This window comes from Anomalospiza imberbis, chromosome 12, assembly GCF_031753505.1.
Source record: "Anomalospiza imberbis isolate Cuckoo-Finch-1a 21T00152 chromosome 12, ASM3175350v1, whole genome shotgun sequence".
In the NCBI taxonomy this organism is placed as follows: domain Eukaryota; kingdom Metazoa; phylum Chordata; class Aves; order Passeriformes; family Viduidae; genus Anomalospiza; species Anomalospiza imberbis.
Window position 1 is genome coordinate 14936452 of NC_089692.1, and position 26926 is coordinate 14963377.

Below are 26926 nucleotides of genomic sequence, written 5' to 3' on the forward strand. Positions count from 1 at the left end.
CTGTATCAGTGCATACCTGGTCATGTTTTCATTATCTGTAGCTGGGAAACAGTCACCATGCTGTTGAAACCCATGTAAATACATAAATCCTAAGCAGAGCCTCAGGCTTTGTAAAGACCATTCCCAGCCCTGAGAGTGGGGCATGTACATCCTCTTGTGCCTGCACAGAGTCGTGACCAGCCCATCACTAAATCCCTACCATAAACCATCCTCAAGTAAAAAGAAGAATAGGGACTTTAAGCTTTCCTTCAGGACTAACAATGTGTCAGTAAACAGAATGGTGCCAAGCTCAGGACTGCAACACTGATAACACTGAATGACACGGAGAAATTATCTACAGTGTAATGGCACAGGGTGATTGCTGGTTTCTTGAGGTGACTAAGAATATTCTTGATATTAAAGGATGGGGCAGTGAAATATTTTTCTCTATTTTTGCATATTCGAAATGACAAAGTGCTCATCAGACTTACAGCCTTGATCTAAGGACAAAGGTGAAAGAGCCTCCTAAGCTCCAGCTGCACTTCACAGCAGATAAAATCCACTGCATCCATCCCTTGGGCTGAGTGCTGCCCTGCCAGGGTCAGCACAGAACCTCCTGCCCAGTGCAGGGGTGCAGCACCCAGAGCCTTGTGCTGAAAGCTGATATGGTGTTTGCTCAGAGAAATTGAGCAGACACAAAGCTCTGCTCTCATCAACGAGAGGACTCATCAAAGAGAGCTCCTAAGGTAAATACATCCTCTTAGCAGGGCCTTATCTGTGCCCAGCAGATCAAAGAGCACTCCTGCACTGCTGCACAGCGTGCAGGCACAAGCAGCAGTGCTCTGCAGAACAGCCTGCCTGCCTTGATGACTTGCAGGTCTGTGAGACATGCATCACATGTGGAACTCGTGATGACGAGTTTGGGGGTTTTCAAAAAGCAGATATCTAATGTTAGACTGCCATTTGGGAACCCAAGCTCACACCCTGACCTTCAGAACACAGAAAGCTTCACAGCACCCAAGGAGTCCAAGTAAAGGGACTTTTCAAAGATGCAAATTAATTTTATCAGTCACCAAAAAGGGATAATTCAAAAATGTGTTTGAAAATGTTCTCAGGACCTGCATGTGCCCTGAAATACTCACTAGCCACCAACACTTGTGATTTTCTAAAAATGCTTTCCTTTTGAACTTTTTTTCTCTGTCTTCATTGCCTGGTGAAAGACACGTACACACAAAACAGACCAGGCAGGAGGAGGTGGCAGAACTTCTTATACCCAAAGTGCTGTCAAATATACAACACCAAGCTTGAAGTTGGCAACCTTAGGTCACTTCTAAAACCAGTAATTTCCAGCAAAGGTTGAATTTTGAAGGAATAATGTCACATCAAACAGATTATGAAAGGGATAGTTATTCCTTTGGTGGAAGAAGCTACCCACTTGCTGGCCTTTCTCAGCAGCCTGGGGTAGGATTTGTGATAAAAATCCTACTCTGCTGACAGAGAAGAGGGTAACCACTGGAAAGGGATGGTTAGTTACCTTTCCCTTTCAGGTTCACTGGGTATGTGATCTGCTCTGACTGCCCTCTTTCATCCTTCCTGGGGCAATGGCTAGAATGTTCTGCTGCCAACAAAATGCATAAAAGGGATCAAATGAATCTGAGGCCACAAATGAGTTACATAACCAGGAATGGCTGATCCTGCACTACTCAGCTTCTCGTGACATCAGGTATCAGCAGGAATATTGCACCCCCTTCTGCTTTTGCTTTCACCCCTGGGCGGTCTCCAGCAAACTGGGTTAGGGATCCCTCTCCTCTGTCTTCTGGGATTCATTGGGCCCTTCCACCACCCCAGACCCAGAGCACCCACAGTCCCTACCTGGTGTGCCTGCTTACCCCAACACTGCTGCCCCAACCTACAAATGGGGCACAGTGAACAGCCGGACCACTGCAAGAATTATTGATTGTGTCCCTTTGTGTTTTGGCACTTGACTATGAGCTCCTCCACAGCATTGCTTCCTCTTGTCTCTAAGGTTTCAGCTGTGAGCTGGGCCTCTGGGACAAATGACTTCTTCATTGCCACACACAGACTACATGGGAAGCCTGAATCCAACACTGCCATTCTTGGGTTACTTTAAAAAAAGATCCTGTAATGAAAAATCTCCACTTTGAGGTTATATGCCCCACAAAATACTAGTAGTATAACCAGAAAACATTGTTTACTACATTAAAGAGATTCATATGTTCTAAGAAGTGGAGAGCAGAGAATTAAAAAGCAGAATAAATACGACTTTGACTAAAAAGAAGCATGCAGTGTAGTATTCAAAATAAACCCCTCAGCATCAGCATAACACTGCTTTCAAAGTTGTCAAAGGCAGAGAGGAACTGAAATAATTTTAGCCATTATTCCCCATACACTCATGTCAGAAAGGCATGTTTTACACTGAGTTGGTTGCAGGATTGAGTCAGGCACAGTGTATACACTCTTATATGATCCCATGTCTGTCTTCCACAGAGGCTCTGCTTCACTCAGTCCACAAGACAGACATGCAAAGGAACTTTCTCTGACTCACCAGATCAGATGAACCCCATTAGCTTCAAGTCAAGAGCACAGAATGAATCAAAGTGCCTTTTTCAAGCAGAACTACCCTGCTACAAAGAACAGTGGGAACAAACAAAGCTCAGGAGAAAGCTGAGCCTGAAGACTGAGCAGGAATATTTTTAAGTGAATAAGAAAAGTCAACAAGGAGGTTTCAGGAAGACAGGGAAAAGAAGTTATGAATTAACTTGCCCTGTCACTGTGGGGTTTGCCCACTTGTAGGCACTTGGATCACAGTTCTTCTCCCTTCAAAAGCAATGATAGAACCTCCCTTTATGCACTGATGCAGGGCCTGGCCCTGCATGGCAATTTATGGTTTCAAATGTACAGGTCAATTAATCCTTCCAGTCTTGGTGAGGCAAGAGATATTTCCATGGCTCAAATACACTCTCTGAGTGGAAACTGAAAGAGAGAGGTCTGACTTTCCCCAAGTCACAAAGTACATCCTTGACAGAGCTGGGAGGAGTTCACAAAACTGTAGGGTGCAGAGATCCCAGTTCTGAGCTCAGGCCATGCATAAACACATGACAGTTTTGAATGGCTGCTGCCAACCACGCTGACAAAGGCTTCTGGACCAGCTGTCTTTGTGTCCTGGCAGTTTCTCTTACAGTTGATTCACCTGGTAGTGGGGAACAGTTTCAGGGCAATGATGAGATACACAAATAAGGTCAGCTGCTCTCCAGCTACGAGAAAGGAGAGTAAAACAATTTCAGTGAAGCAGGAGCTCACACACCAAGTGACTGCAGCTTCCCGAGTGCAGACAGGGCAAGAAACTCCCCAATGCTTGCTAATCTGACTGCAGCTATCCCTGTTCATGCAGTCTGCCAGATGCATTCAAAACAGACATCTAAACCATTCTCTCGTCCAAAACAAGACACAGTGGCACTCAGCTGTGCAGGTATGATTTTATTTTAGGTGTATTTGGAGTTAAACTCAGCCCAGCTGCTTGTGAACATGCTCACAGCTTCTGCCAGAGGGGCCTCCCAGAGCTGCAGGGGTGGGAGCAGCCAGCCTCATCCCGGCTGGAATTTGTTCAGCAGTGAGGTACAGGGACCCTAGTGAGAAACAAGCTCTGCACTGGAAAGGACAGCCAGGACAAGCTGTCAGTGAGGACATCAGGAACACCAAGGAAAGCAATCATTTGGCAACACCTGAGCCCTGCAGTGCCAGAAGAGCTGTCATGTGCCACAGTATTCAGGATAGGAAGTGACTGTGGGAGGGTTTGTTTGTATTTTTTAACACAAGCAACCAGTACAGATGGTTAAAACCAGGGAACACAACAGAAAAACTTGCTACCCTCACTCTAATACCCTTCTCTCTTCACAGATATGACTGTTCCCTTTAGATGGGGCCATTAAATCCCTATTTGCACACAGCAACCCTACACAGCAACCCAGATAAAAACAGGAACACTGAGAAAGTGGCTTCACCCCCTGTCATTTATTATTCCACTTGACTGAATATCAGCCACGTGCCTGTCAGACCCATTGCTCCGTGGGGACACACAGACACACAGAGAAGCTGCAGTATGTTCTGAGTCCATTCTGAAATAGCCCACCCCAGACACAGAAACACAGAGGGGATGCAGCACAGACCCCAGAAGAAAAAAAAAAAATCCCATTTGCTGCAACTTTTTGAAGCTCCCAGTGATTTATTTGTTTCAGCAGATGGAGCCATTGCAGTATTCACCATGGATTGCAAACTAGGCCAGTTCAGCCTGTTAAAAGGGGAAAAAAAACCTTTTGCCTGCTCTGAGGACATTTTCAAAATAATCTTTGGCTGTATCCAGGCAAGTGTGTGTCACTTAGGCAACTACATGCTCTTTCAACAAATGGACTGGCTTGCCCTGAATGTCCCAGGACTGATTTTTAGATCTATAGGATCATTAATAATTATACATTAGTATCCCAGCTGAAGTATATGGTTTTAACCTGCATTTCCAAGCTGGCAGGTCTCCAAATCAAGCCCACTCAGTAATTCTGGTATAAAACCCCCAGCCTTTGCCATGAGAAGCACCCAGTTCCCCTTACTGGTGATAAAATTCATTTTTTTAAAGGCCTGATATCACCACCATGACAATGGCATCTAGCTGCAATTGCTGAGTTGCTGTGTTGCAGGATAGCCCTGGCTGCTGCAGTGGGGCTTTTGGAATATCTACACACACACATATTGAGGAAAGTAATACAAATAAGAACACAACAATTCAAGTTTCCAGGAATACATTCACTTACGAGTATGACTCCTTAAAGGTTGTAAGAAGATAACTATGATCATAAACTTGGGCATGAAACAGCAAGCAATTCATGGTACAATTAGAATTTGAGATAAATGGATTAATAATCTCTTGCTCAAGCATCTAATTAAGAAGAAGCTGAATTCATCAAAGGCTGCTGTTGACATTAAACATTACTGAAGGGGAATTGGGATTTAATATCCCCTTGGTATGAAAACTCATTACCATTATCCCTGATGGAGGCTCCACATATACAAGGGGCAAAGATTATGACACTTAATATAGAAAGATAAAAGGACAGAATTGACCCCTGCTTTGCATCTTGCGTAAGACCTGCTCATAAGCTAGACAATAACTTTGTGAGTCTTCCCCACATACTTTAAAATGCTTTGTCATTTTCAGGGTTACAGATAAGACAGAAGCTCAGTGACAACCACACCAGCTCTGGGCCATGCTGCCATTGTACTGCTGCTGAAGCAGGGTAACACTTCTAGCCCAAACCAAATCTCTCCCCTGGAGCTATGGCTTTCACCCCACAGCAGGGAATGGCTCACTGAAAGCAAGCTCAGAGGCTGCAACACCAAACCTACACTTTCAGCACCATCAACCTGAGAAAGACACGAATCCTTTGTGGAATCAACCAGGGATTCCTGGGCCTTATGGGTAACCTGCCATAAATCAAGGGCAATTTGGTGACATTGAGAACTCACAGAAAGGTTGGACAGAGAGCAAAGTCAGACATCCAAGGAATTTCAGCCAGGAATTTCCACTGAAGGCTGGAGGTCCAGCTTCTAATCTACCATTCCTTCCCAGACTCCAAATCAAGGACTTTTCATTGCACTAACTCTTGTGGTAGCTTTGGTTTGAAACAGCTATTGAAATTGAGGCCACAAATCCCTTCTCACTTGGGAATAAATCTAAATTTAGACCCTAGTCCTCAATTGAATGCATGAAGCTGATCCACCTCACTGCATTACTAATGTTCTTTACAAATATGATGTCCTAAAGGCATTTTTCCCTTTGTGTATATGTGGCAAAGATTTGGATTAAAAAGACAGATTCTGCTAGAAATACCCATCATTAAACAGAGCAAACACAATTAATAACAAACCAGTTCACCCACTTTTAAAAAAAATATCTTTCTATAAAAACTCTAGGAAGCACAAGCAAAAGAAAAGCTGAAAAGAAGGAAATAACAAAAATTATGAAATAACTGTACTCTCATGAAGACATGGCTGATGTGTGTGCCCAGAGGCTGGGCTGGGCTGAACTTCTTGGCAGCAATGGCAAACTACAGCTTCTTTGTGGCTCATGCATCAGGCTGCTGCAAGTCAGGAGTTGCATTTATGGAGCAGAAGCTCCTGCGCCCATGGGCTCAGCAGAGGTTGTGGAGAATGGACACAGTGAAAAGATGAGACTGAAAATAAGACAAAGCAGATCCCTGGCCAGCTGCTCAGCCATCCTCCTGGGGGGTCGGACTGCTCTTGTGAGCACCTTCTGTGCGTGAGGCACCTTGCAATGGCATCAGTGGAAAAGCTGGGCAGAGACTCTGGATGAATCAAGTTTTAAACAGCTCTTTTCAAAACTGTTTAGTGCAGCCTCTTCCAACCTTTTTATACAAACCTCTTGAATTAGGGAAGGAAATCAGTATCAGTCTCTGATGTCTCAGGAGGCTGGGTTTCCATGAGACATTCTCTCTGAAAACTGAATGCTAATTTAGTTAAATTCGATGTTTTTAAGGGTGCCATTCCTAATCAGTTTTGCAGAAATAGCCAGCTGTTTTGGTGTGGGCAGTTAGAGCAAATTGGGATGATGTCATTACTTCCACAACTAATTATTTGGAAGGAAATTGAATGTGAGGGAAAATGTAAAAGTAGGTGAAAATGTAAAAACAGAGGAACATTCTGCAATAATAATGTAACCTCATGCAGGAAAACAAGATGAGCGATGTTTATTAGGAGCAGGAGCTGAGTGTCTGTTTTCTGGTGCTTCTGATGGGTTGACCTCAACCAGCAGCCAAACACCCATCCAGCCTTTTGCTCACTCCATTCTGTGGGGAGAAAGAGAGGAATGTAAAAAGACTCATGGATCAAGTTCAACAGGGGAAGCAAAAAGGCAGATGTCCAGTCACTGCCTGGGAAGAAGGGTCTCAGCATGTGCAACATTGCTTGAGAACACAAGCACTGTGAGCACAAATATCCCCCTGCTCCACCTCCTCTCCTCTACCTGAGCTTTTACTGCTGAGCCTATGTCATAAGGAATGGAATATCCCTTTGGTCGTGTCCCTTCCCTGTTGGTTTAAGCTTCCCTGCATATAGAATAAAAGTTTTTAAAACACCTCTCAGTTACCCCATCTCTAAATTAAAAAAAAAGTTTAATCCAACACTTCCCCACCTCTCGCCTCGCCCTCAGCCCACTGACTGCAGGAGGGAGCAGGAAGAGCCCTGCCACTGTGCAAGCTCTGCTCAGCAGCCCTGCCACTGTGCAAGCTCTGCTCAGCAGCAGCCAGAACTCTGGGGCAGCAGCAGCAGCACTGCTTTAGGCACAAATGCACCACACAGGCAGCTGTGACAAAAGTTAACTGCAACCCTGACAGATCCAGTGCACTGCTCTGCCACAAAATTCTTCCTGATGCTTAAAGCCAAAGCAGGCTTGAATGCAAAGGATGTTATAAACAACCTGCTGCAATTTTAAGCAATTGCATAAGACCTGTATCTTCAAGGTCTGACTCACACATTTCACTGTCAAGAAGCTGGGACTTGGTTTGTGGAACGAGCTCATTAGGAACCACAAACTCTATCATGTTTCACCTGAAGTGAAAAACAACTACCATCCAGTCTGACATCTCTACTAGAAAAGCCACAGAATTGTGGGCATTTAAAATTGGAGCAAAGAAACAACTCTGCCCTTCATACAAGTCTGGGGAGGGACATAAGGGAAGGCAAAGATGTCTATGACACAACACTTAATGCACTCTGAGGCTCTGGTATGGAGACTATTAGTCAAAAGAGAACAAAAACAAAGCATTTGCATTGAAGCACCCATCAAAGAAGGCGTCACTGTCTTTAAGGACTGCTAATTGTAATATTGAATTGTTATCAACAGATATATGTTGATGTCATCAACAAAACAACAAAATCACCCTCAGTGATTCTGATGAAAGCTGCACTTTCTGTAGTGGATTTACGTCTATATATACCATGGAAATATTTTGCCTGTAATTCTGTGAGGAAATAGATTTTTGAACTCCTTTTTTTGAAAAAAAGATCTACACCCATCAGTCACCTCAATAAGATTATGTTGGGTTTGCCAAACCTTCCCCACTTAATGTATTTTTTATGTTATTTTACTAGCTCTGCTTGTAAATACAGGATTATAAGAAAAATTAGGAAATCAAAAGATATGCAGCTTCTCCTAGAAGAGGTTAAAACCCTGTCAAAAATCCTCATCTGTGTTTGTGTGATAAAGGCTGCCACTGAGTACAAGCCACAAAGTCCAGAGAAAATGTGTTTGCTTTTAACACATCTCATGGGGTTTTGTCACTTTTGAATATAACATTCCTGGATATTTAGCTGCTGGCACTTGCACACTGCTGACTTGCTGGCAATGAGATATATTGCTGGGCATGTACAGAGGTGTTTCATGAAAACCAAGATAAACTTTACAGGATCACAGAGCAGTCCCTGCCTGACAGAGCAAAGCTGTCAGATCTGAGGGAACACCGAGACAGGATGTTCTCAGAACTACAGAGCCATTCAGCTGTCAGACATGCAAGCTGCCTGTCTTGTCTCTTTTTTTGCATTCCCCCACACTGTGAATCACTGGAATTCTTCCAGATAGGATGTTCAAAATGAAGTGCATTTTTCCCTCAGTCCCTGGACTCCAATGGTTAACCTCTCAAACTCTCCCCCCATGCTTCCCGAGCTCCCACCACCTGGGATTGCCTGACTGGTCTGGCAAATGATGTGGATAGAGGAACCTGCAGGGCCCCACAGGCATCCCTTTGTGTCAGGGTGCTCTGCCTGCATGGGGGTGAAATGGCTCCAAACTCACCCCAGTGTAAAAGTGAGCAGTGCTGGATGGAGAAGGAGGGTCAGTGTTGACCTGAATTGTTGAGTGCTTCTGGTATTGAAGAATGCTGACACCAGCCAGACTCATCAACCCCAAAGTTAAACATCACAGGAGCAGAAGAGATTTGCCCATGATCCTTGCTATGGGTGAGTAACATCAACCTCTACCTAATAATTATTTTGCTGGCTTGGATACAATTGCTTCAATAATGCTGCAATAAATAATGCACAGGTAGTGCACTACCTATTCTGTGTAGTAAATAATTCCGATTAAAATCTCTTAATCTAATCATCATCAGTTCAAATAAATAAGTTATTTTATTTGGTTTACCATCCTTACTGCTGAAGGACAAAGTAGTACAAAGGCTCAATTACACCTATATAATCCTTTAGACATAAACCATGGACCAAGTCTGGGGGTAGAGTTGGAACCAGCTGCATCTTGCCTCTGAGAAGGGGTTTAGAAAGCAAAGGGGTCCTTTCTGCTTCTCGTGACTCAGTGGGAGGGTCTCCCTGATAAACCTTGTCCAAATCTCCCATTCTGCCTGTGATACCTTTGAACAGCTCAGAAACTGCTGCTCTCTGCCAACCTCTAGAAACTGATTTGCAGCAGCCACCTCTCCATCTCCCCATGACACCAGGAATGCCAGCAAGAAACTGGGTTTGCTCTGCTCCTCACAGAACTCCTAGTTGATATTATATTAATAATGTTTCTCACTGGGACACAGAATTTTTGGTGTGCTCATTTGGGCTGTAATCCCATTATATCACCCAAATTCTCAGCACGCCTTCAGTGTAACCTGACATTTCTACAGCATTTCTTTCCTTGAAGGATGAAAAGCTTCCTCACAAGTTAAGAAGATTCTCTACTTTTTGACAAAATGCAGTGTGCTCCAGCAAGGTGCTGTGAGATTTCCCTTCCCACATGTGATCAGAGAAGAAACAATTTGGATCTTTTCCTGTTCTAGTATGCCTCAAAAAACACGGGACAGCCTGACCATATACCCACAGTCCAGAACTGAAAAACAGTAGCCAAGAAGCAATCAGATTTAAGGAATACAAAGATTCTGCTGGCCAAAGACAGTGAGCCATGGGCCAAAAGGAGCATTAATGCTCTGAAAAAGCCCTGGAATATCAGCATTCTGCTGATCTACTGCTGAGAGATGAAGGGCTGGAGGAATGCTGAAACCATGGTTCAAAGAGCACAGGCAGCTGAACACAGACATGAGTGCATCCTCTCCAGCTTGTGATGCTGAAGAAGCCAGATAGAAGAAATCTGAATGAAGGCAGTGAAGAAATTGTTGGCATTCATGTTGTGGCAGCTGACTGATTACTTACACGTGAGTTGGTAGGAACCTACTCTCCGTGCAATTCAGAATTCAAGTTCTCATTCTGGATCTTGAGAAAAACATAGGGTTGCTTTTTTTTTTTTTTTTTTCTTTTCCAATAACTCACTTTAAAACTCTCCGGGTTAATAAAAACAAGAGTGAGAACCTAGAATGAACACCAGGAGTATTAGGATATAAAGAGAAAAGCATGAAAAATATCTGTAGCCAGATTTACAACTGCTTATCTGAGTCTGAAAGACAAAGAATAATCTTTTCTTCACAGCAGTAAAAACTGCATATTTTAGCTTGTTTTTACTGGAAATGTCCTGGATAGCTCAGAAAAAAAAGCCCCCACATCATTTAGAAAGTGAAGCTCATATAGCAACCCACCCCTGTCTCTTCCTTTCAAAGAGGTCATCAGCTTCTAGTTTTTATGTAATTTCCTTAAAAAAAAAAAAAGGAAAGGAAAAGAAAGTTATTTTCTGTGCACAAAGATTGATTCATTAGATGTTTTTTGTCTCTGGGCATTGAACAGCCTTTAGCTGAATAGAGCTGGAGTTCATGCCACTTAATTGGAAGAGCATCATTTCCAACATCTCCCTAGGATATTTACTATGAATGGTGAGACACAAGAAAAAGAAATTGCTGATGTTTAATGTTTTATGCTGTGGAAAGGCTTCATTGTTTTGCTCAGCAGCTTGAGTGCTTTATGAGTAGGAAGGGGTCTCCCTGTCAAGAATGAACACAGTACTTTTCTTTCATTCCCATCATGTAAGTGGATGTGAAAGAAACTAAAAAACTGTGAGTTTTCTACTCACATCATCACAGTCACCTTGAGACACCAAAAGTTAGAGAAATGCCACTCTTTTAGAATTTGCTGCACAGTCACCAGCAATTCTGCACAGTCATCAGCAATTTCCTTAATTTCTTGTTAAAGGCACTTATCACAATTACAATTTTCCCACACTTCTGAACAAAAATAATAGTGAATTGTCATCTAGGGAACCCCAAATGGAAGAAACATCCACAATTTTGGCAGCATTCCCAACTAAACCATGAAAAGTTTTAGCAACATGGCACTACTGCTTAAAACAAGAATCTTTCTGCAAATGCCTGCTGCTGATTTAACTGTGACTCTCCACTTACCAGAAAAACTACACAGTGGTTGAAAAAGCCTTGGAAAGTGCTGAATCCACTCCTGCATAATAACAGAGCGAATGACAGCTGGGGAAAAATATTGGAATTCTAGAAATGTTTTTGTTCTTTCAGAATTTTTTTTTTTTTTGCAATGCCAGCTACAGCATCAGGTTGATGTTATGACTTCAATACTCCTTTTTTAGAAGGTGTTTAAAAGATTTTGAAATTCACAGTACAAGCTGGCCAGACTCCCAGCTGCCTTCTGGCTAAGAGACCCTTGCTGGAAGATGGAAGCCAAAAGATCCTTCCCATAGGACGTTTGGTTACCCTAAATCCCATCATTTCATCCGTGGCTGTTCTCCCATACAGTCCTCCACATGAAAAGGAATGATACTCTGGAAATATGAATATGGTGTATCCTTACTACTGCTGCTGAACATCTCACATTCATAGATAAATTGAACAGGAAAGTGATTATTCCCTCAATTTAGCTACTGATTTGTGCTGCTACCCCTTCTCCTTCAAAAGGCGAAGCTGTGCTGGACTGCAGAACCTGTCCTTGGGGAGCAGAGTTTATTCACATGACACAGCACTTAATTCCCTCAGGATAATCCCACTGAAGCCAATTGCTTTATTTGAGTTATACGCCCGTATTTGCACAACAAAGGGGCAGCAAAGACAAAGTACGATTTACAAATGAGGTCTCCCACTGCCACGGGCAAGTTAACTGATTAGGAAATGCAAATTTGTTGAGTGTAACTTCCAGGAGGGAAAGGAGTAGCTAAGTAGCATTAGCTACTTACTTAGTAAATAATTAGCTGAAGCAGCTCAGACGCTCTGCCCGGGGCTGTGGGTGAGGGATGTGTGTTGGGGTGAGTGTTGCCTTCCTCCAGCTCTGCTCTCAGCCGTGTGAACACCACAGTGCTACTCAGGATCCTTCGGCCAGGTTAGACAGTAAAACTCGGGCTCGTCAGATGTCTCGCCTAGGGATGCTAAGGCAGCATTTCTGATTGCTGGATAACACATGCAAATAAGAAAAGCAAATCATTTTGTAATCCTCTCTACCTCAGAGGGGACAAAGATTCAAGATTAACCGTAATTTGTGCTGTGATTTAGTCCAATACATGGAGACTGATGATTCCTCTCCCACTCTGACCTTAAAACGTAGGGTAAGGAGAGGCCACAGGGAGAGAGGTGCTTCCCTCTCTCATCAGCATCCTGCAGCTCTTTCAGCTGACTTACCTGGTGGATTTAATGCTATTTAGATTACCCAGGATGGCTCCATCAGCTGCCTCTCTCATCACCCCACATGCAGATGCTGACGTGACAGAGCTCAGCAGCTCTGCAGCACACACAGACACGGCGGCTCTGATCAAGGCCCGGGAGGAAGCAGGTAACAACCCAGCTTCCCCACATTCATCTCATATTAAATTGACTGAATTCTGTGGCATTCAAGATTTTAGAAGAACACAGATCAGATCTAACAGGCTGTTCATTGTTTTCTAAGATTTTACTCTTTCCCATACTTTGCAATCCTCTAATTTATCTACTGTACCTTCAAGTAATTTGGGTTTTATTCACCACAGCTCAACCTTAAATCTGTAACACTTTTCTCTGTCATTACTAAATTTTTGGCATGTATCAGTTATGACACAGGACATTCCTTTTCCTTCAGGAAGGCCTTGAAATCATATTTATGAAAATACAATATGGTTTAGGATGCTGGTCTCTTTTTACACTAAGATTCACACACAAGTGCTCAAGAATAAGAACCTGCCTGGTGCCTTTCTCGGGATGAGAAGGCAAATATAGTACAAAAAGGGGTGACATGATTTTGTCCACCAAACTCATTATTCTTTAAAATTCTCACCAAAGAACTATTCTTCAGCTGATTTTACTGTGAGTGTAATCATCTTTCCCTCTGTGTTCTCTCAGCTTTACCCAGTACTTTGGGCTTTCTGCACCTTGGTGCTTATTTCTGTATCACACACTGGAGGCTGAGGCATCTCAGGACACAGGGAAATTGTGCTTTTCTTTCTTCTTTTTCCAGATGTCTTAGCTGTGCAGCCTGGAAAAAGCAGATTCCATTTGCATTGTTCTCTCTTTTCACTCACAAAGTGCACACTTTCATATTTAGCAGAGATTTGTTTCCTAAACCTCATTAAGCAGGGAATACTTTTACTAATCCAATTCAGCAAATTTTAATTTTATCAGAACTGTCCTTTAGAAGGAGCTTTCAGAAATTGGTCTGCAACTCATCTGGAAAATGTGCATAGATAGAAGGATTTATTTTCCAAACAGAGAGTTTTAATCTGTCATTAAAAAAAAAAAAAAAAGAAAAAAAAACCCCAAAAAACCAAACAAACCCACCAACAAAAAACCAAACAAAAACCAAACCACAAAAACAATACAGGACAATAGTTAGTGTTGCTAAAATGAATATAATGTCTGATTTCTATGCTATAGGAAAAAAATCCAGCATCTTACAATAAATGACCTTTACATTAAATCTCTCTTTGGGGGCACGCATTGCCCTTCCAGCTGCTGTCAGTATTAAATATAACCTGACTGATGGGGAAAGGGGACACTGGAATCAGCAGTGTGTGGGTGTCACACTGACAAACACACATGGGTACATTTCTTCTGCTCACACAGCTCACAAGATCTCACCGTGTCTTTGTTGGCTGGATTTTTATAGCACAGGCTGCTTGGGACCCAGGGGACCTGGAAGTGACGGAAGCACATCATCCTGAGGTCTCAGCCCACACTGTCTGTGATTTCTTTTTCTCAGAATGAAATAAAATGGCACAAGATTTAATAAACTGGTTCAGATTTTATTATTTTGCATGGGTCTGACTTTGATGAAGATGCTGAAGTACCGACATGCTAATTAAAGATGACAAAACAGTAACAAATCACAGCAGATCCAGCCTGAGCAAACAGCAGCAGGAAGAATGCTGAGGTCGTAAGAATTAACAGATGACTAAAGATGCATTGGGCTACGCCTTAGTCATGGACTGAAAATGTCATTAAAAAAGTCATCAAACCCTCTATAAATAACTCCATGATTATTTCTCAGGGAAATTGTCAGGTGTTGCAACACTGCTCAGTTGTTTATTTTCCTTCCTCAACAGAACAAAGACTGAAATATTTACTAGATTATTTAAATGTCATTTTATAGACCACTGTCTATAGAAAAACTAATGTTTTCAGCATATACAGCTCAGGGAATAGCAAGAAAAAATTAATCTGATGAAAAATGAAATACTTTCTAAACAACAAAACAATGAGCAAAAAAAGCACAAGGTCAGGTTCTAAAATGAAGTAAAATACTGACCAAGATGGGGGATAACCACTTCTTTTATCCTTACACAACCAAACCCAGAATTTAGCACAGGGTATTTGATTCTGCCATCAAAACATGACTTGATTCTTTGTATTACAGCACTAAAATAAATTACTTTGGGCTGTAGCCTCCCCTTGAAGCCCAAGGTATACGCAGTTCATTTGCACTGCCTTCTGCCCGCTCAGCACAGCCACGTCCATCAGCCTGGCCATGTGCTCTGCAGGGGAAGCCACGTCCTTAACTGCCGAGGAGAAACAGGGCCACAACCAACCACACGGGCAGCGTGGCCTTGGCTTTCCACAAATCTGGAGGGTGCGGATGGAGGTGCTGGAGCCGCAGGGAGACACCCCTGCCTTCGAACAGCGGTGTGAGGGGCAGGCCCTGCGCTGGGCCAGCACCCTCAGCGCCGCGGGGCGCAGGGGGACAGGGCAGCCGTGCCCAGCCCGCCCTGCCGCAAGCACGGACCCCGGGAACGCTCCGTGTGGGAAGGGGCTGCAGAGCCCATCCCGTCCCACCCCGCTGCCGCGGGCACGGACACCTCCCGCCGTGCCCGGCTGCGCCAAACCCCGTCCGGCCCGGCCTCGCACACCTGCCGGGTGGAGCATCCACAGCTGCTCTGGGCAGGCTGTGCCAGGGCCTCGCCTCCCTCACAGCGAGGAATTCCCCGTAAAACCCAATCCCAGTGTGAGTCCATCCCCCCGTCCTGTCCTGATACAGCTCCGAGACTCCTCTAACGCACCTCGGGCTGCTGTGCGGGGGGACGGACGGCACCGGCTGGCAGCCGCGGTGCCGATGCCTGTGCCGATCCCGGTCCCAGTCCTGACCCCCGATCCCCGATCCCGATCCCGATCCTCATCCCGATCCCGATCCCGATCCCGATCCCCCCTCAGCGGCGCCGGGCGCGGGCGGGCCCGGCGCCTGCGCGGTGCCGGTGGCGGGCGGTGCCTCACGGGCTGGCGGGAGCCGCGGCCCGGCCATGTCCGAGGCGTATTTCCGCGTGGGCCCCGGGCTGGGCATGGAGGAGAATTTCCTCTCGCTGGACGATATCCTGATGTCGCAGGAGAAGCTGCCGGGCCGCGCCGCGAGCGCGCTGCCGCGCCTGGCCGTGTTGATGGGGCAGAGCGCCGGCAGCGGCGAGTCCGTGCCGGAGGTAACGGGGAGGGGACTCGGGACACGGGACACGGGACACGGGACACGGGACACGGGGCACGGGACACGGGATTGTCCCTCTCGGGAGGGGACGGGGCCGCTTCCTTGCCTTCACCTCCTGTTGCACCTCCCAGGCCCGGCTGCCCTCTCTTCGTGGTCACTGCAATGATGCTCTCGGCTACTTTCCCTAAAGTTGTTTTTGGTTTTATTATATACATTTTGCCTGTTTGTTTTTTTTTTTTCCCTTCTTTTTTCTATTGCTGTTTCATTAGCTGACAATTCTTAAACCATAGAGCATCAATAAAAAGTCCACTTTCTGAGTCTTGCGGTAATAAGGCCTCTAAAGTGTGTCTGGTTTGTGCTACCGTCACAATGGTCTGTTCTGAAGACAAAAGTGACTTTTTGTAATGCTGGATCTTCATTAATAAAGAGAATTTCCTCTAGACATTCACTCTGTGTCTTTGGGGTTGCTTCAGGTGTACTTTCATGGCAAGGATAACTTTTGGCTTCTCTCGTTCCTCCAGGGGTCAAAGCTGGAAATCCCCCTGTGGCTTGCTAAAGGGCTGCACGACAGCAAAAGGAGAATCATCTCTGTGGAACTGCCAAAGATTTACAAGGAAGCCTGGAGGACGGTGTTCAGTGCTGATGCCAATGTGGTTGATCTGCATAAAATGGGGCCCTACTACTATGGATTTGGTTCACAGCTCCTGAATTTTGAGAATCCAGAGAATCCTGAGATAGCTCAGACTATCCTGCAGGCAAGTATCTGAATCAGGTCTTGAAAGTTAGATTTGCATTTTTCTGTCTTCATTTTGTTCCCACCTGCTTAGCAGTCTTCAGGAAAAATATCCTGATTTAATCCAAATGACTTCTGGATGGAATATGGATGTCCCTCTTGGCAGCTGCACAGGCTGGTGCTGGGAGCCTCCACTGTGCATCCAGGAGTGTAATTTTAGCTTGGTGTTTCCACACTGTGAATATGGTATTTCGTAAAATCCTGTAAAACAGGACTAGAGGAGATGTAGGATTATTCAAGTATTCCTGTCTTTAAATCTCTCTGACACTGAGACCTCACACTGCTCTGGGCAATCTCTTTCAGTACCTTGCCAGCCTCACCTTAGGAGCTTTGCTCCAGTGTCTGAACCAAAGCTCCTTCACAGCAATACAAGCTCTGTTCTGTTTGTCTCATACAAAGTAAATGCTGAGGACAAATTATTCTCTTCCTTCCTGCAGCAGTCCCAGTTCATTTGATGTTTCTCTATGGGTCATGCTCCCTAACCTCTGACTGTCCTCCTTGTGCACTGCTGGTGCCTTTCCAGTGGATCTGCATCCACCACACTGTGCCCTGAACAGCAGTGCAGTCTTGTGCTCAGGACTTGTGCTGATGCAAACAAAAGGATTACTTTGTGAGTTTTGTGTGGCTGTGATGCTCTTGGCTCATCTTGGTGCAGCATCTGGTTTGTCACGATGCAGTCACACGGATCTGTGTTTGGTTTGCAGTCCACAGTGACGTGGTACAGGGTGCATCTGTGAACAAATAATTTCCTGACTCTCTACTATTTCTGCATTAATGTAAAACCTTCTGTTAGTCCTGAGTGAATGGCATCCTCTTGTTTCCACACCATCTTTCTAATTAATCAGGATTGTTATGAATTAAAGAGTTCTGCTCCCTGACATGCCTGTAGTCACCCCTTCTCCTTCTGCATGTTGCTTGCTGATTTAATAAGCACAGCTTCTATTCCTTTAGTAAGCTCACTAATTAACATCTCAAACAGTAGCTGGTTCCACAGAGACCCCAGTGGAACTGCACTCAGTGTGTTCTTCCCCCCGACAGGAGCTGTGGATGATGGCTGTCTCTCCTGACCATCTTTGGCTGGTCTGGCTACATCTTCCAACAATGCCCTATGACAGATACCCCTCTGCTGCTCTTCCTGCCTGTGCAAGGCCTGGCATCCTGCCCTAGCAGGAAAGCAGGCTGGGCTCTGGGAGTTTGTTCTTGGCAAGTCCATGATGGCTGTGATTCTTTTATTGTCTTGCAGAAGTTTCTGTATTGCTTCTTTGTTCCAGTATGCTTCCAGGAATTGATGCTGATGGATTTATAATTCCATGTCTCTTCCCTTCTCCCTCTCCATCTCCCCTTTCTCTTTTAAAAGATAGATGTCATCTTTGTCTGTTTCCAGACTTCAGTCTTCTTGAGCTTTTAAACATAACCACTAACAGCTCTGAGATCTCTTCAGCCAGGTCTCTAAGTGGGCTGGGATCATTTGTATTGCATTTTTTTTTCCTTTCTCTGTGCTTTACATTAAGGCTGATGCAGAGAGGCTTTCAAGTACTGCTGCTTTCTTGGAGCTGTCCACTGAACGTATGCTTTGTGTGTTGAGGAGGTGCCCATGCCTTTCCTTGTCTTTTCTTTTTCTCCTAATGGACGTCTTAGGGAAAAAAACCACAGTAGAATTCATTACTTATCAACAGAAAAATCAAAGCATGCCAGGTTTGATTTCTCTTTTTAAAAGCAAACAATAGGGGAGTTGTGCTGACTTAAAAAGCTGTAAGTTTATCCTTATTTAACCTATTACTTCATCCTATAAGTTCTGGTGATTCTAAAATCAACTTCTGAAGCACAGTTTTCAAAGAGTTCTGGCCCTTTTTTTTTTTTTTCCAGTTCACAAAAGCAAAGATAGAGAGGAAAATAAAATGCCTTAAATATGTCTTGTTGCTTAGCTTTTCAAAATGCTATTTATAACTTGCAGATTGGTTTGAGTTTTCAACTTTTTCATGGTTAGTGTTTTTCTAGCATACTGGATGCTTTTCAGCAGCAGTTTGGCTTAATTTCCAGGACATTCACAACTTGCAGCTTGTACGTTCCTGCAGCAGCTTCTGTAGCATGAGATTCTTTCCTCCTGCTCTAAAGCAATGTTTGCTTGAGAAGTGAGACAGAACAGATCATAATTGTGTTGTATTGGTCTCCTCAAGCCTGTTGTGAGGAAGCAGCCAAAATCCAATTCTGGGTTTGCTTCCCATCCGGTATCAGGTATTTGATGTCCCAGCTCGGGCATGAAGTGGTTTTGTCTTTGCAGCCAAGCTTAACAAGTGCTGTGCTGGTTGCAGACCCTTGGCTTGTTGTGAACAGCAGCCTAAACCTTTGGCTTTTCAGTTTTGGGAGCTCAGGCCACCAGGTCTGAGCTGGGGTGGCTCTGTGTTACCTGTCAGTGACTCTGTTTGTTCCCTTCAGACGTTCATTGCCCGTTTCCGCCGCATCATGGACTCCTCTCAGAACGCCTACAACGAGGACACGTCTGCGCTGGTGGCTCGGCTGGATGAGCTGGAACGGGCTCTCTTTCAAGTGGGCCAGAAAGGGCTGAATGACTTCCAGTGCTGGGAAAAGGGACAGGCTTCTCAAATCACAGCTTCCAGTCTGGTGCAGAACTATGGGAAAAGAAAGCTCACAGAAGTGGATGGTTAAAAGTCTGAAGAACACGAAGTTACAGTGGGGGATACAGATTTACAGCCTGTCGTAGAAGAGAAAAATCAGTCAATTTAGGGAAGGACAGGCTCCCTGTCCATTAATGGGAATTCTTCTCTGTAACAGCTTTGGATAAAACTAAGGAAAATTTTAAAGGCAGAGGGCAAGGGTATAAAAACTAGATCACACCACTGAACAGCCTTACAGCTTACTCATAGCACTCCTGAGGAGTTGCAGCTGAAGTGTTTGCTAGGTGGCTGAAAGGCTATAAGAGGATTTTCTAAAAGGGTAATAAATACTAATTATTGCTCCAAATTGATATTTACAATAGCAAATCTGGACAGAAATGTAATTTATGTATTTCATCTTGTCCTTCCAATCCCAACCTCCTGGAAACAGCTGTTGATTCTATGAACAGCTGTTTCCAGGTTCCCTGTTCTTTAGTGAGCCCCAGTGATGTGGAAAAAATCTGATACAGCGTTAATTTGTTTTCATTTCTTATACACTGAGGTGGAACAGGTGCTCTTTATGGAGCAGGAATGTTTTTCTTTGCTGACTCCTGTACACAGTACCAGTGCCCTGGAGAGAAATAGCTCCTCAAACCCACACAGCAAGTGGCTTCACAGGTCTTGTGCTGCCTTGTCCTCTCTCTCTTTTTGGCCCTTGTGACCTTGGTGCTGTGCAGTAAAGAGTGTTCTTGTCTGATGCCTGTGGCTTTTGTGCTGGATGTGGGAATTGGCTGCCTCTGTGGGTGTTCTCCAGAGAAGGAGGCAGAAGGCAGCAAAGAGTAAAGTCTGGACCAGATTAAAAGCAGAAACTTCAATGGAAACTCTGCCCCATTATCAACCTTTGAGATATTTGTTCCTCCCATGAGAAATTCATCTGATTTCTAAATTTGTTTAGTAGAAGAGACAGAGCAAATGAACTGAGTTTCCTTCCTTCTGATCCGTCCAAATGAATCTAGGAATATGATCCTGGTAAATGTCATCCTTGCCAGTAGGAGTGACTGGATTTGGGACTTGCTAAACAGCACAGTGGTTATCATCCCGTGTGGATGCCCTTAAACCTGGATCATCTCAAGTCGCATTGGACTGGAGACAGAAGACATGGTTATCTCTGTAGGGCTTAGTTCCTGCAGTCATCAGGATGGTTGTCCTTTGGGAGCAGTATTAGACACCTTACAGTGCTTCTGTACCTCTGTAGAAAGAGAACCTTAGCAGAGGAGCTGGATCCTGGTGCTGCTGAGCACTTCCGCTTCTGTGGGAAGCTTATTTCACCTCCCTGGGAGGTGACAGCAAGATCCAAGTCCCAGAGGAGCTGTTACTGGACTTACAGATGCACCTGGATATTGGATGCTTCAAACAAGTCCTCGAGCATCAAGGGCCATTCCTTGGCCAGGGATGTTGAAGCTCAGCCTGTGGAGGTGGCAAGAGGGGACAGTGTTGTGCCTTCACAACTATCACAGTGCCTCCCTCTCAGCTGCACAGGGCCAGCTGTCCTGCCACAGGAGACTAGTTGGAAGCTTGCCTGACAAAGTATTTGAAGTATGTGCAGGATGAAGTGCTGCTGCACTTAATGACTTAATGGCACATAATGGCTTATGCATTTGGCAGTTGTCCATTTCTGGATTTTTATCCTGAATAAATGTTTTGTAAGGGAATGCTCGTAATGTGAAAAGTCTGTTGTTAATTGTGCTGCAGCAGAAAAATCAAATGGGAAAGTCCAGGTCTCTACAAAAGTGTGGCCATGATAGATAATCCCTCTGCTCTTAGAGATAATGTGGTCAGGAGCTAACTTGTGCAGTTGTACCAGTGTAGAAATAGTTCCTATCTGACTTAGCCCAGGTGGGGTCTGGCAGCTTGTGCAGGTTGTGGTAGAGGCCCTGCCAGCCAATCAATAAGCTGTTGCTTTAATGAATTGCATTTTTAGGAACGTAAGATGGGTAGAGATGACTCCGTGTTACCTCAGCTTTGTTGTTCTGGTGGTGGGAGGTGGGAATTGGCTGTCTCTATCCAGATCCTGCTGCTCCAGGCACTGTGGCAAACACTTCGTGTACCGTGGCAGAGCTGTGATCAATGCTGCAAGGGGAGCGAGTTGAAGTCCATCTGTGACAAGAAGCATCTTTCAATGGAAATATTATTTTACTGAGATGTTGGCTTTGGGATGGAGCTGGTTTATGACCAAAATAATGAGTTTCATCAGTTTCTGGACTGGTTTTGGTGACTATCCAAGCTAATTTTCCTGCTCTTGTAAGAACGTTTTTCTTCTCTACTGCTGGATGCAAAATCCAAGCAGAAGGTTCCTTACTTGCCAACATTTTGAGCAACAGCCTTCAGAGTAGGGAGAAAAAAAATGCCTGAAGTAGTCTTCAATGTCACAGGCTTTTTGTAAGAAGGCAATGCCACTTCTAGTAACTGTGAGTTTAAGACCCTTAAAAAAATCTGATCCTGTAATTTTAAATTACAGTATTGCTTAGTTTTTTTCTGTCCAGAAGTACAAGAGTGCTCTTTACTTTTTGTGAACACAGCTGTCCTTTTCCATAGCACTGCAGCAAGTTTTAAGTTAGAGGAGTTTGAATTTGTATGTTTTCAGAATGGTGCAATAAATCTTCATTGCAGAACTACCTGGGAAAGGTCTGAAAAGGACCTTTTAAGTTTTATTTCTCCCATGTCCTTCAGCTTTTAAACTGAAGGACTGCTGATGTTTGTGACAAATCAGTCCATAGACACACTTTACAGTATTGCCACAAATGTTTTCATTGCAATCAAGTGAATAAATAGGCAAAATTTGAGCAGCAACCAGGATGAGCAGCAACAAGAAGTGTTCTGGGAACTGACATGCTGTAACACCAAGTATCATTTTAATGAAAGACACTGGCACCTGGCTGAGTTAGGAGCACAAGCTGTTCTGATCTTCAACCGGTGATTTTCTACACTTTTTTGGGTAACCAGCTACAACAAAAGCTTTGCTCAAAATTTTAATTGAAATCTGGATTTGGTAGGTTGCACTACCTTGTCCTAGATTAGAGCATACACGAGGAGTGGATGTCATGGTTGGCAATGAAAATGAAGGATTAGTGACTGCTGCTGCAGGAGGGAAGTGGTGAGAAAGCTGTGGAATCCAAAACCCTTCTGCCATGGAGAAATTTGCCACCCCACAGGTCCTGACCACGGTGGTGAAAAAGAACCCAGAGTGGGCTTGAGACAAAGAATGAAAACAAGAAGGAAGAGGAGACAGTGAGCTTCCACCTCCCCTGGGTGCATTGAGTCTGCCTGATGGGCTTGGTTTCCCAGTGGAAATTGCTCTGGGGAGCCTCTTTCCTGAGGGCTGGCCAGGCTTGCTGGGAGCCCCCAGAGCCGAGTCCTTGCTCTGCTCTGGGGAGCAGGACAGCACCCAGAGCACTGTGCTGTTTGCCAGAACACTCCTCAGCTGGTGTGGAAAATTACAAGGGGCACAGCCCCAAAAAGCCAAGGCATTTGTTCTGATTTTCCAAACACTTCATTAATGTCATTGACAATACCAGCAGGTTCCTCAGATTAGCGTGCTTCTATTTTTGAAGAGTTATTCCTCATGGCAGGCTGCCAGGCAGTGCCAGCAGCCTCAGTATCCTTTCTATCAGGATTGGCAGGGCACACTGGTCCATTGCCTTTGTGAGGATTTACAGCTGCAGCTTTTTGCAGTGCTCCCCCAGACCTTGGGGAAAATGTACTTTCTTTGGGATTCCCAGCTGGACAGTGCAAGGCAGCAGTCTCCTCTGTTGTAGGAAAAAAGCCACTTTGCTGCTGGTGGGTTGAGGCAAGGCACAGGCAGCAGATGGGCTGAGCAGGGTTTGGGGTGTGAGGAACATAGAAGGACAGGGAATACAGAATCCCAGTTTGCCTGCAGATGAGCTTGAGAAACTACAACCCTAAATACAGTCCCAAACTTACCCTCCTTGGATTTCTGTGTCTGGAAATGGGCAGTGGTAAGGAGATGTCTCCTGAGGGTCACGATGGTGTTGTTTCATTTCTGTTGTGATGCTGTGATACAAAAAAAAAGGTGGCAGAAATCAAATGGAGGTTGAAAACTGGACTCTCAGCTTCTGTGGCTGGTAGGACAGGGCTTGTCTCTAGCTGTCCCATTGGTCCCTTGAGGGCCATGGGTTCTCCCCAGGGAAAGCAGAGGAGGATTGTGACAAACCCTTGCTGAATATAAAAGACAACTTTTCCCCTGACTTCAGACGAGGAAGCTGCCAAATGCTTAGGATGTAGTGTGGTGCTTTTTTTCCTCAGGCATTAGAGCAAAAGTGGAGTGAGGAGGTGGCTGTGGGACTTGGCAGCAATGCACATGGGAGGAAGCAGTGAAGCAGATGCAGTAATCAGAGTACAAGCAAAGCAGCCCTCACATGTGCTTATTTCTCTTGCTGTGGGACCATCCTGGGCAAGGTGGGTGTATCTTTGCAGACAAGCTCTCATCACAGCAAGGATTTAAGATGAGTTTCTCACAAATACAAGATTTGCAGGTTTTTGGCTGCTTAGGATTTAAGATGAGTTTCTCACAAATACAAGATTTGCAGGTTTTTGGCTGCTTAGTTGACATCCTGCAGCCTCTTTCCGAAGTGCTCTTTGTGTCCATGGGTGGCTGAATGGCCATTTCTCTGCTGGGGTGAGGGAACAAGCCTCCCACAGGCCCTGGGCAGCACTAAAAACCAACTGTGGGAGTCACACCTTTTGCAAAGGCTTCCAGAGAAAAGTCCTCCCTCTCCTCAGCTGTGCTGGTGGGGACCCAAGGAGTGCTGATGGAGTGGAGCCCTCCTGGGCAGGGCTGCACTCTGTACTCATGTGCTACTACCCCTGTGCATTTGGGGTTACTCCAAGTTTGCACCAAATCAGCAGGGTTTATTGCAGTTGTGGTGGATTTACTGAGCCCTGCCTGGAGGCTGAGTTGTTATTTTTCCATTCAGTTTGGGCTCTCAGGTGCACAAATGCAGCTCTGGCTGCCTGGCTGAGTCTGTCCCTGCTGACACAGGCGGAATGGGGTGAACAGATCACGGCCTCCCTGGATGGCCAGGCTCTGTTCACCCAGCACTGCTCTGGATTTGCACAGCATCCTCCAAGTGAGCCTTCCCCAGGCATGCAGTGACATTTAACTGAGTGGTCCCACCCTCATCTCTGGAGCTCTGCTGTGTCCTGGCTGCACCCAGCACCCAGCACCCTGGGGCTTCAGCTGAGTCAACAGGGCAGGAAAAAGGCTCTAGGAAAAGAGAATCACTGCAAATCAGGCTTTGGGAATAGCATCTGCTTTATGGCAGAGACTGATTTAATCTCCTTAGCAATCGCCTCAATTGTAGAATCAGCAGGATGCTAATTAATTGAGAGGTGCTCGGTGACAGCCACTGAGATCCCTCCTGGCTTTAAGTGGAAGCCTTTTGGGTTTGGCATTTGTGCTGGCTGCTCTCCGAGCAAGAGGGTCTGCCTGGGGGCTGAAGCCCTGTGTGGGGTGTCTGACACCAGTCACCTCGGGCTGCCTGTCCCTCTCTGCTGGCCGTGCCCGGGGCTGGGGTGCCCACACACCCCTGAGATGATGTCGGGAAGCACTGCCCTGGCCTCCCACTCCTGGCTCTCGGCCCAGGGAGCCAGCAGAGAGGGGTGGCTGCAATCCATGAAACGCCTCACCCTGCCTCTCTCTGGCCCTTCCAGCCTGGAGCCAGACCCTCACCTCCACCCTGAAAGTCCACAAGCCGATTAAGCCCAGCATGTTAATTGGCTGTGACAGCTCATTTTGTTATCTTGCACTTCGTTATTGATGGGGTGCGTGTGACTGGATTCACAGCGAAGGTCAGTGCCAGGATGGGCCAGAGCCCCTTGTTTGGTGAACCCCAGCACGTGGGATGGGGCTCCAGGAGCCCTGCCAGGATCAGCTGTAAAGCAGCAGCATGGTCACACAGCCAGCGGCCACGTCAGGGGACATTTAACCCCGGGCTGTGCAACACCCTGACTCAGGAGCACGTGGAGACTCCAAGAGAAGAGGGTTTGGGGGGGTATCTGGCACCCACTGGTGTAACCCACTCTTTCCAGGACTGGGTGATACAAAGACTGGATTTAAAGCCCCTGAGGTGGGAAGATGCACAGGCCAGGGCAGCACCTGGTATCCAGCGCTCCCCAAACCAGTCTGGGGACTTCATCTTGGTTTTGTCTTAGGCTTCTACAAGGGACAGGGCTAAAAAGGGAACGAGAGGATGAGTGTGCAGGGAGCTGGAGAGCTGGGAGAGGGAGGTTTGTGGTTGTCCAGTGAGCCAAGAGCTGTGGGAGGAATAGATGAAGGTCTGCCTCAGGAAGTGAGAAAGGTTGGTGTTTCAGAGTCAATGTGCTGTCCTGGGACAGCAGTGACACACCTTTGGCCAGCCCTCTTGCCTCTCTCCCAGCATCTGCTGGGTCCATGGCCCCAATGCAGCATAACAAGAGAGTGCATTAGTGAGAAGTGGGATGAAATCGTTAGGATTGATGGATCAGAGCTAGAGGTATTGATCAGCTGAGGGCCAAGGAGAAGGTCAGGGGCAGAGCTGGTGGGGTGCAAGGCAAGGGGAGCTGGGTGTTGGGCTGCTTCTGTGAGGGCTTTCTTGACCATCAAGGAGGGACTGCAGGTGGCTGCATCTGGTGGGGACTGGGGAACTCTGGAAACTCTGAGAACAGAAGTTCAGTGTTCCATATCCATCACCCTCCCCTTAAAGCATCACAGCAGCTTGCAGCTAGAGAGGTCAGCCCTTGGAAATGGCATTATTCCATCCTCCAAGGGAAGGTAAGAGTGGGCAACTTTGCTGTGTTGTGACAGGTGCTGTGCAGTTGAAAATGCTGATTAATGCTGCCTTTGAGAATGTGCCAGTCTCTGGCCTCCGAGGAGAGAGCCCCTGCTGTCTCTGCTCTGTCTCACGCCTATCAACCTGCTAAACACACACATGCCGTCACTCTGAGCACCCGGCTTGGCTCTGCTGACAGGTATTTATTTAAAGCTTGGCTTGATTCCGAAAAGAGGCTGTGGCAGAAGCAGCACAGTGGGACTGGGCAGTGCTGCTGCTGGCTCCTGTGGCTGGGGGAGGCAGGAAGGGATGGAGGGGCCTGCTCTGGAGAGATGGGCACAGAATTCTCCCTCTGGAAGAGGTGTCTCCTGGCGGTGGGTGGCTCTCCAGGCCCACAAAGTGAATGCCTAAACTGAGGTCAGAGTTGAGCGGTTTCATTGCAAGGAGAAGGAGTTGAAGGCAGCACACATCCTACAGGCACACTGCTCCAGGGCCAGGTACCTTTCTCTGGAAATCAACTTTACTCTGATGTGCTTGGCCAATCAGTGCAGCTGATGGACCAGACCTTCAATCCCAGGCAGAGGTGCCTGTGCAGAGGCAGCTTTGGAAATGGCTGAGGGCAAAGTCTCCAGGGCTGCATTGTTCCTGGCCCCAGTGCAGCTGAGACATGGGAATTTTTCTTGGCTGGTTGCTGGTCTTTTTTTTTTTTTTTCTTTTTTTTTTTTTTTTTTTTTCCTGGCTTTTGGACAAAATCATCTCATTGCCCTGAGGCAGAGGGGCTGTGAGCACTGTGAGGAATGGGGCTCGGGGCTCGGAGGAGCAGCCATCCTGCAGAACTGGTGGGCAGCTTGAGC

The 26926-nt window shown here is 45.8% G+C and overlaps 1 protein-coding gene across 1 annotated transcript; it reads left to right on the forward strand.

Annotated features, from left to right (window-relative positions):
* Positions 1-15612: 15612 nt before the first annotated feature.
* GINS3 (GINS complex subunit 3) lies at positions 15613-20961 on the forward strand. The gene is made up of 3 exons (XM_068203067.1): positions 15613-15835; positions 16359-16592; positions 19067-20961. The coding sequence occupies exons 1-3, from the start codon at positions 15662-15664 to the stop codon at positions 19295-19297; spliced, it is 639 nt and encodes a 212-aa protein (XP_068059168.1). The 5' UTR covers positions 15613-15661; the 3' UTR covers positions 19298-20961.
* The last annotated feature ends 5965 nt before the right edge of the window (positions 20962-26926 follow it).

Excerpts from the sequence above, each read along its gene's own strand:
- GINS3 (XM_068203067.1), top strand. The coding sequence starts at position 15,662 with ATGTCCGAGGCGTATTTCCGCGTGGGCCCCGGGCTGGGCATGGAGGAG. Across the intron at positions 15,836-16,358 it reads GCGGCGAGTCCGTGCCGGAG|GGGTCAAAGCTGGAAATCCC; the intron begins GTAACGGGGAGG and ends TCGTTCCTCCAG. Across the intron at positions 16,593-19,066 it reads TAGCTCAGACTATCCTGCAG|ACGTTCATTGCCCGTTTCCG; the intron begins GCAAGTATCTGA and ends TGTTCCCTTCAG.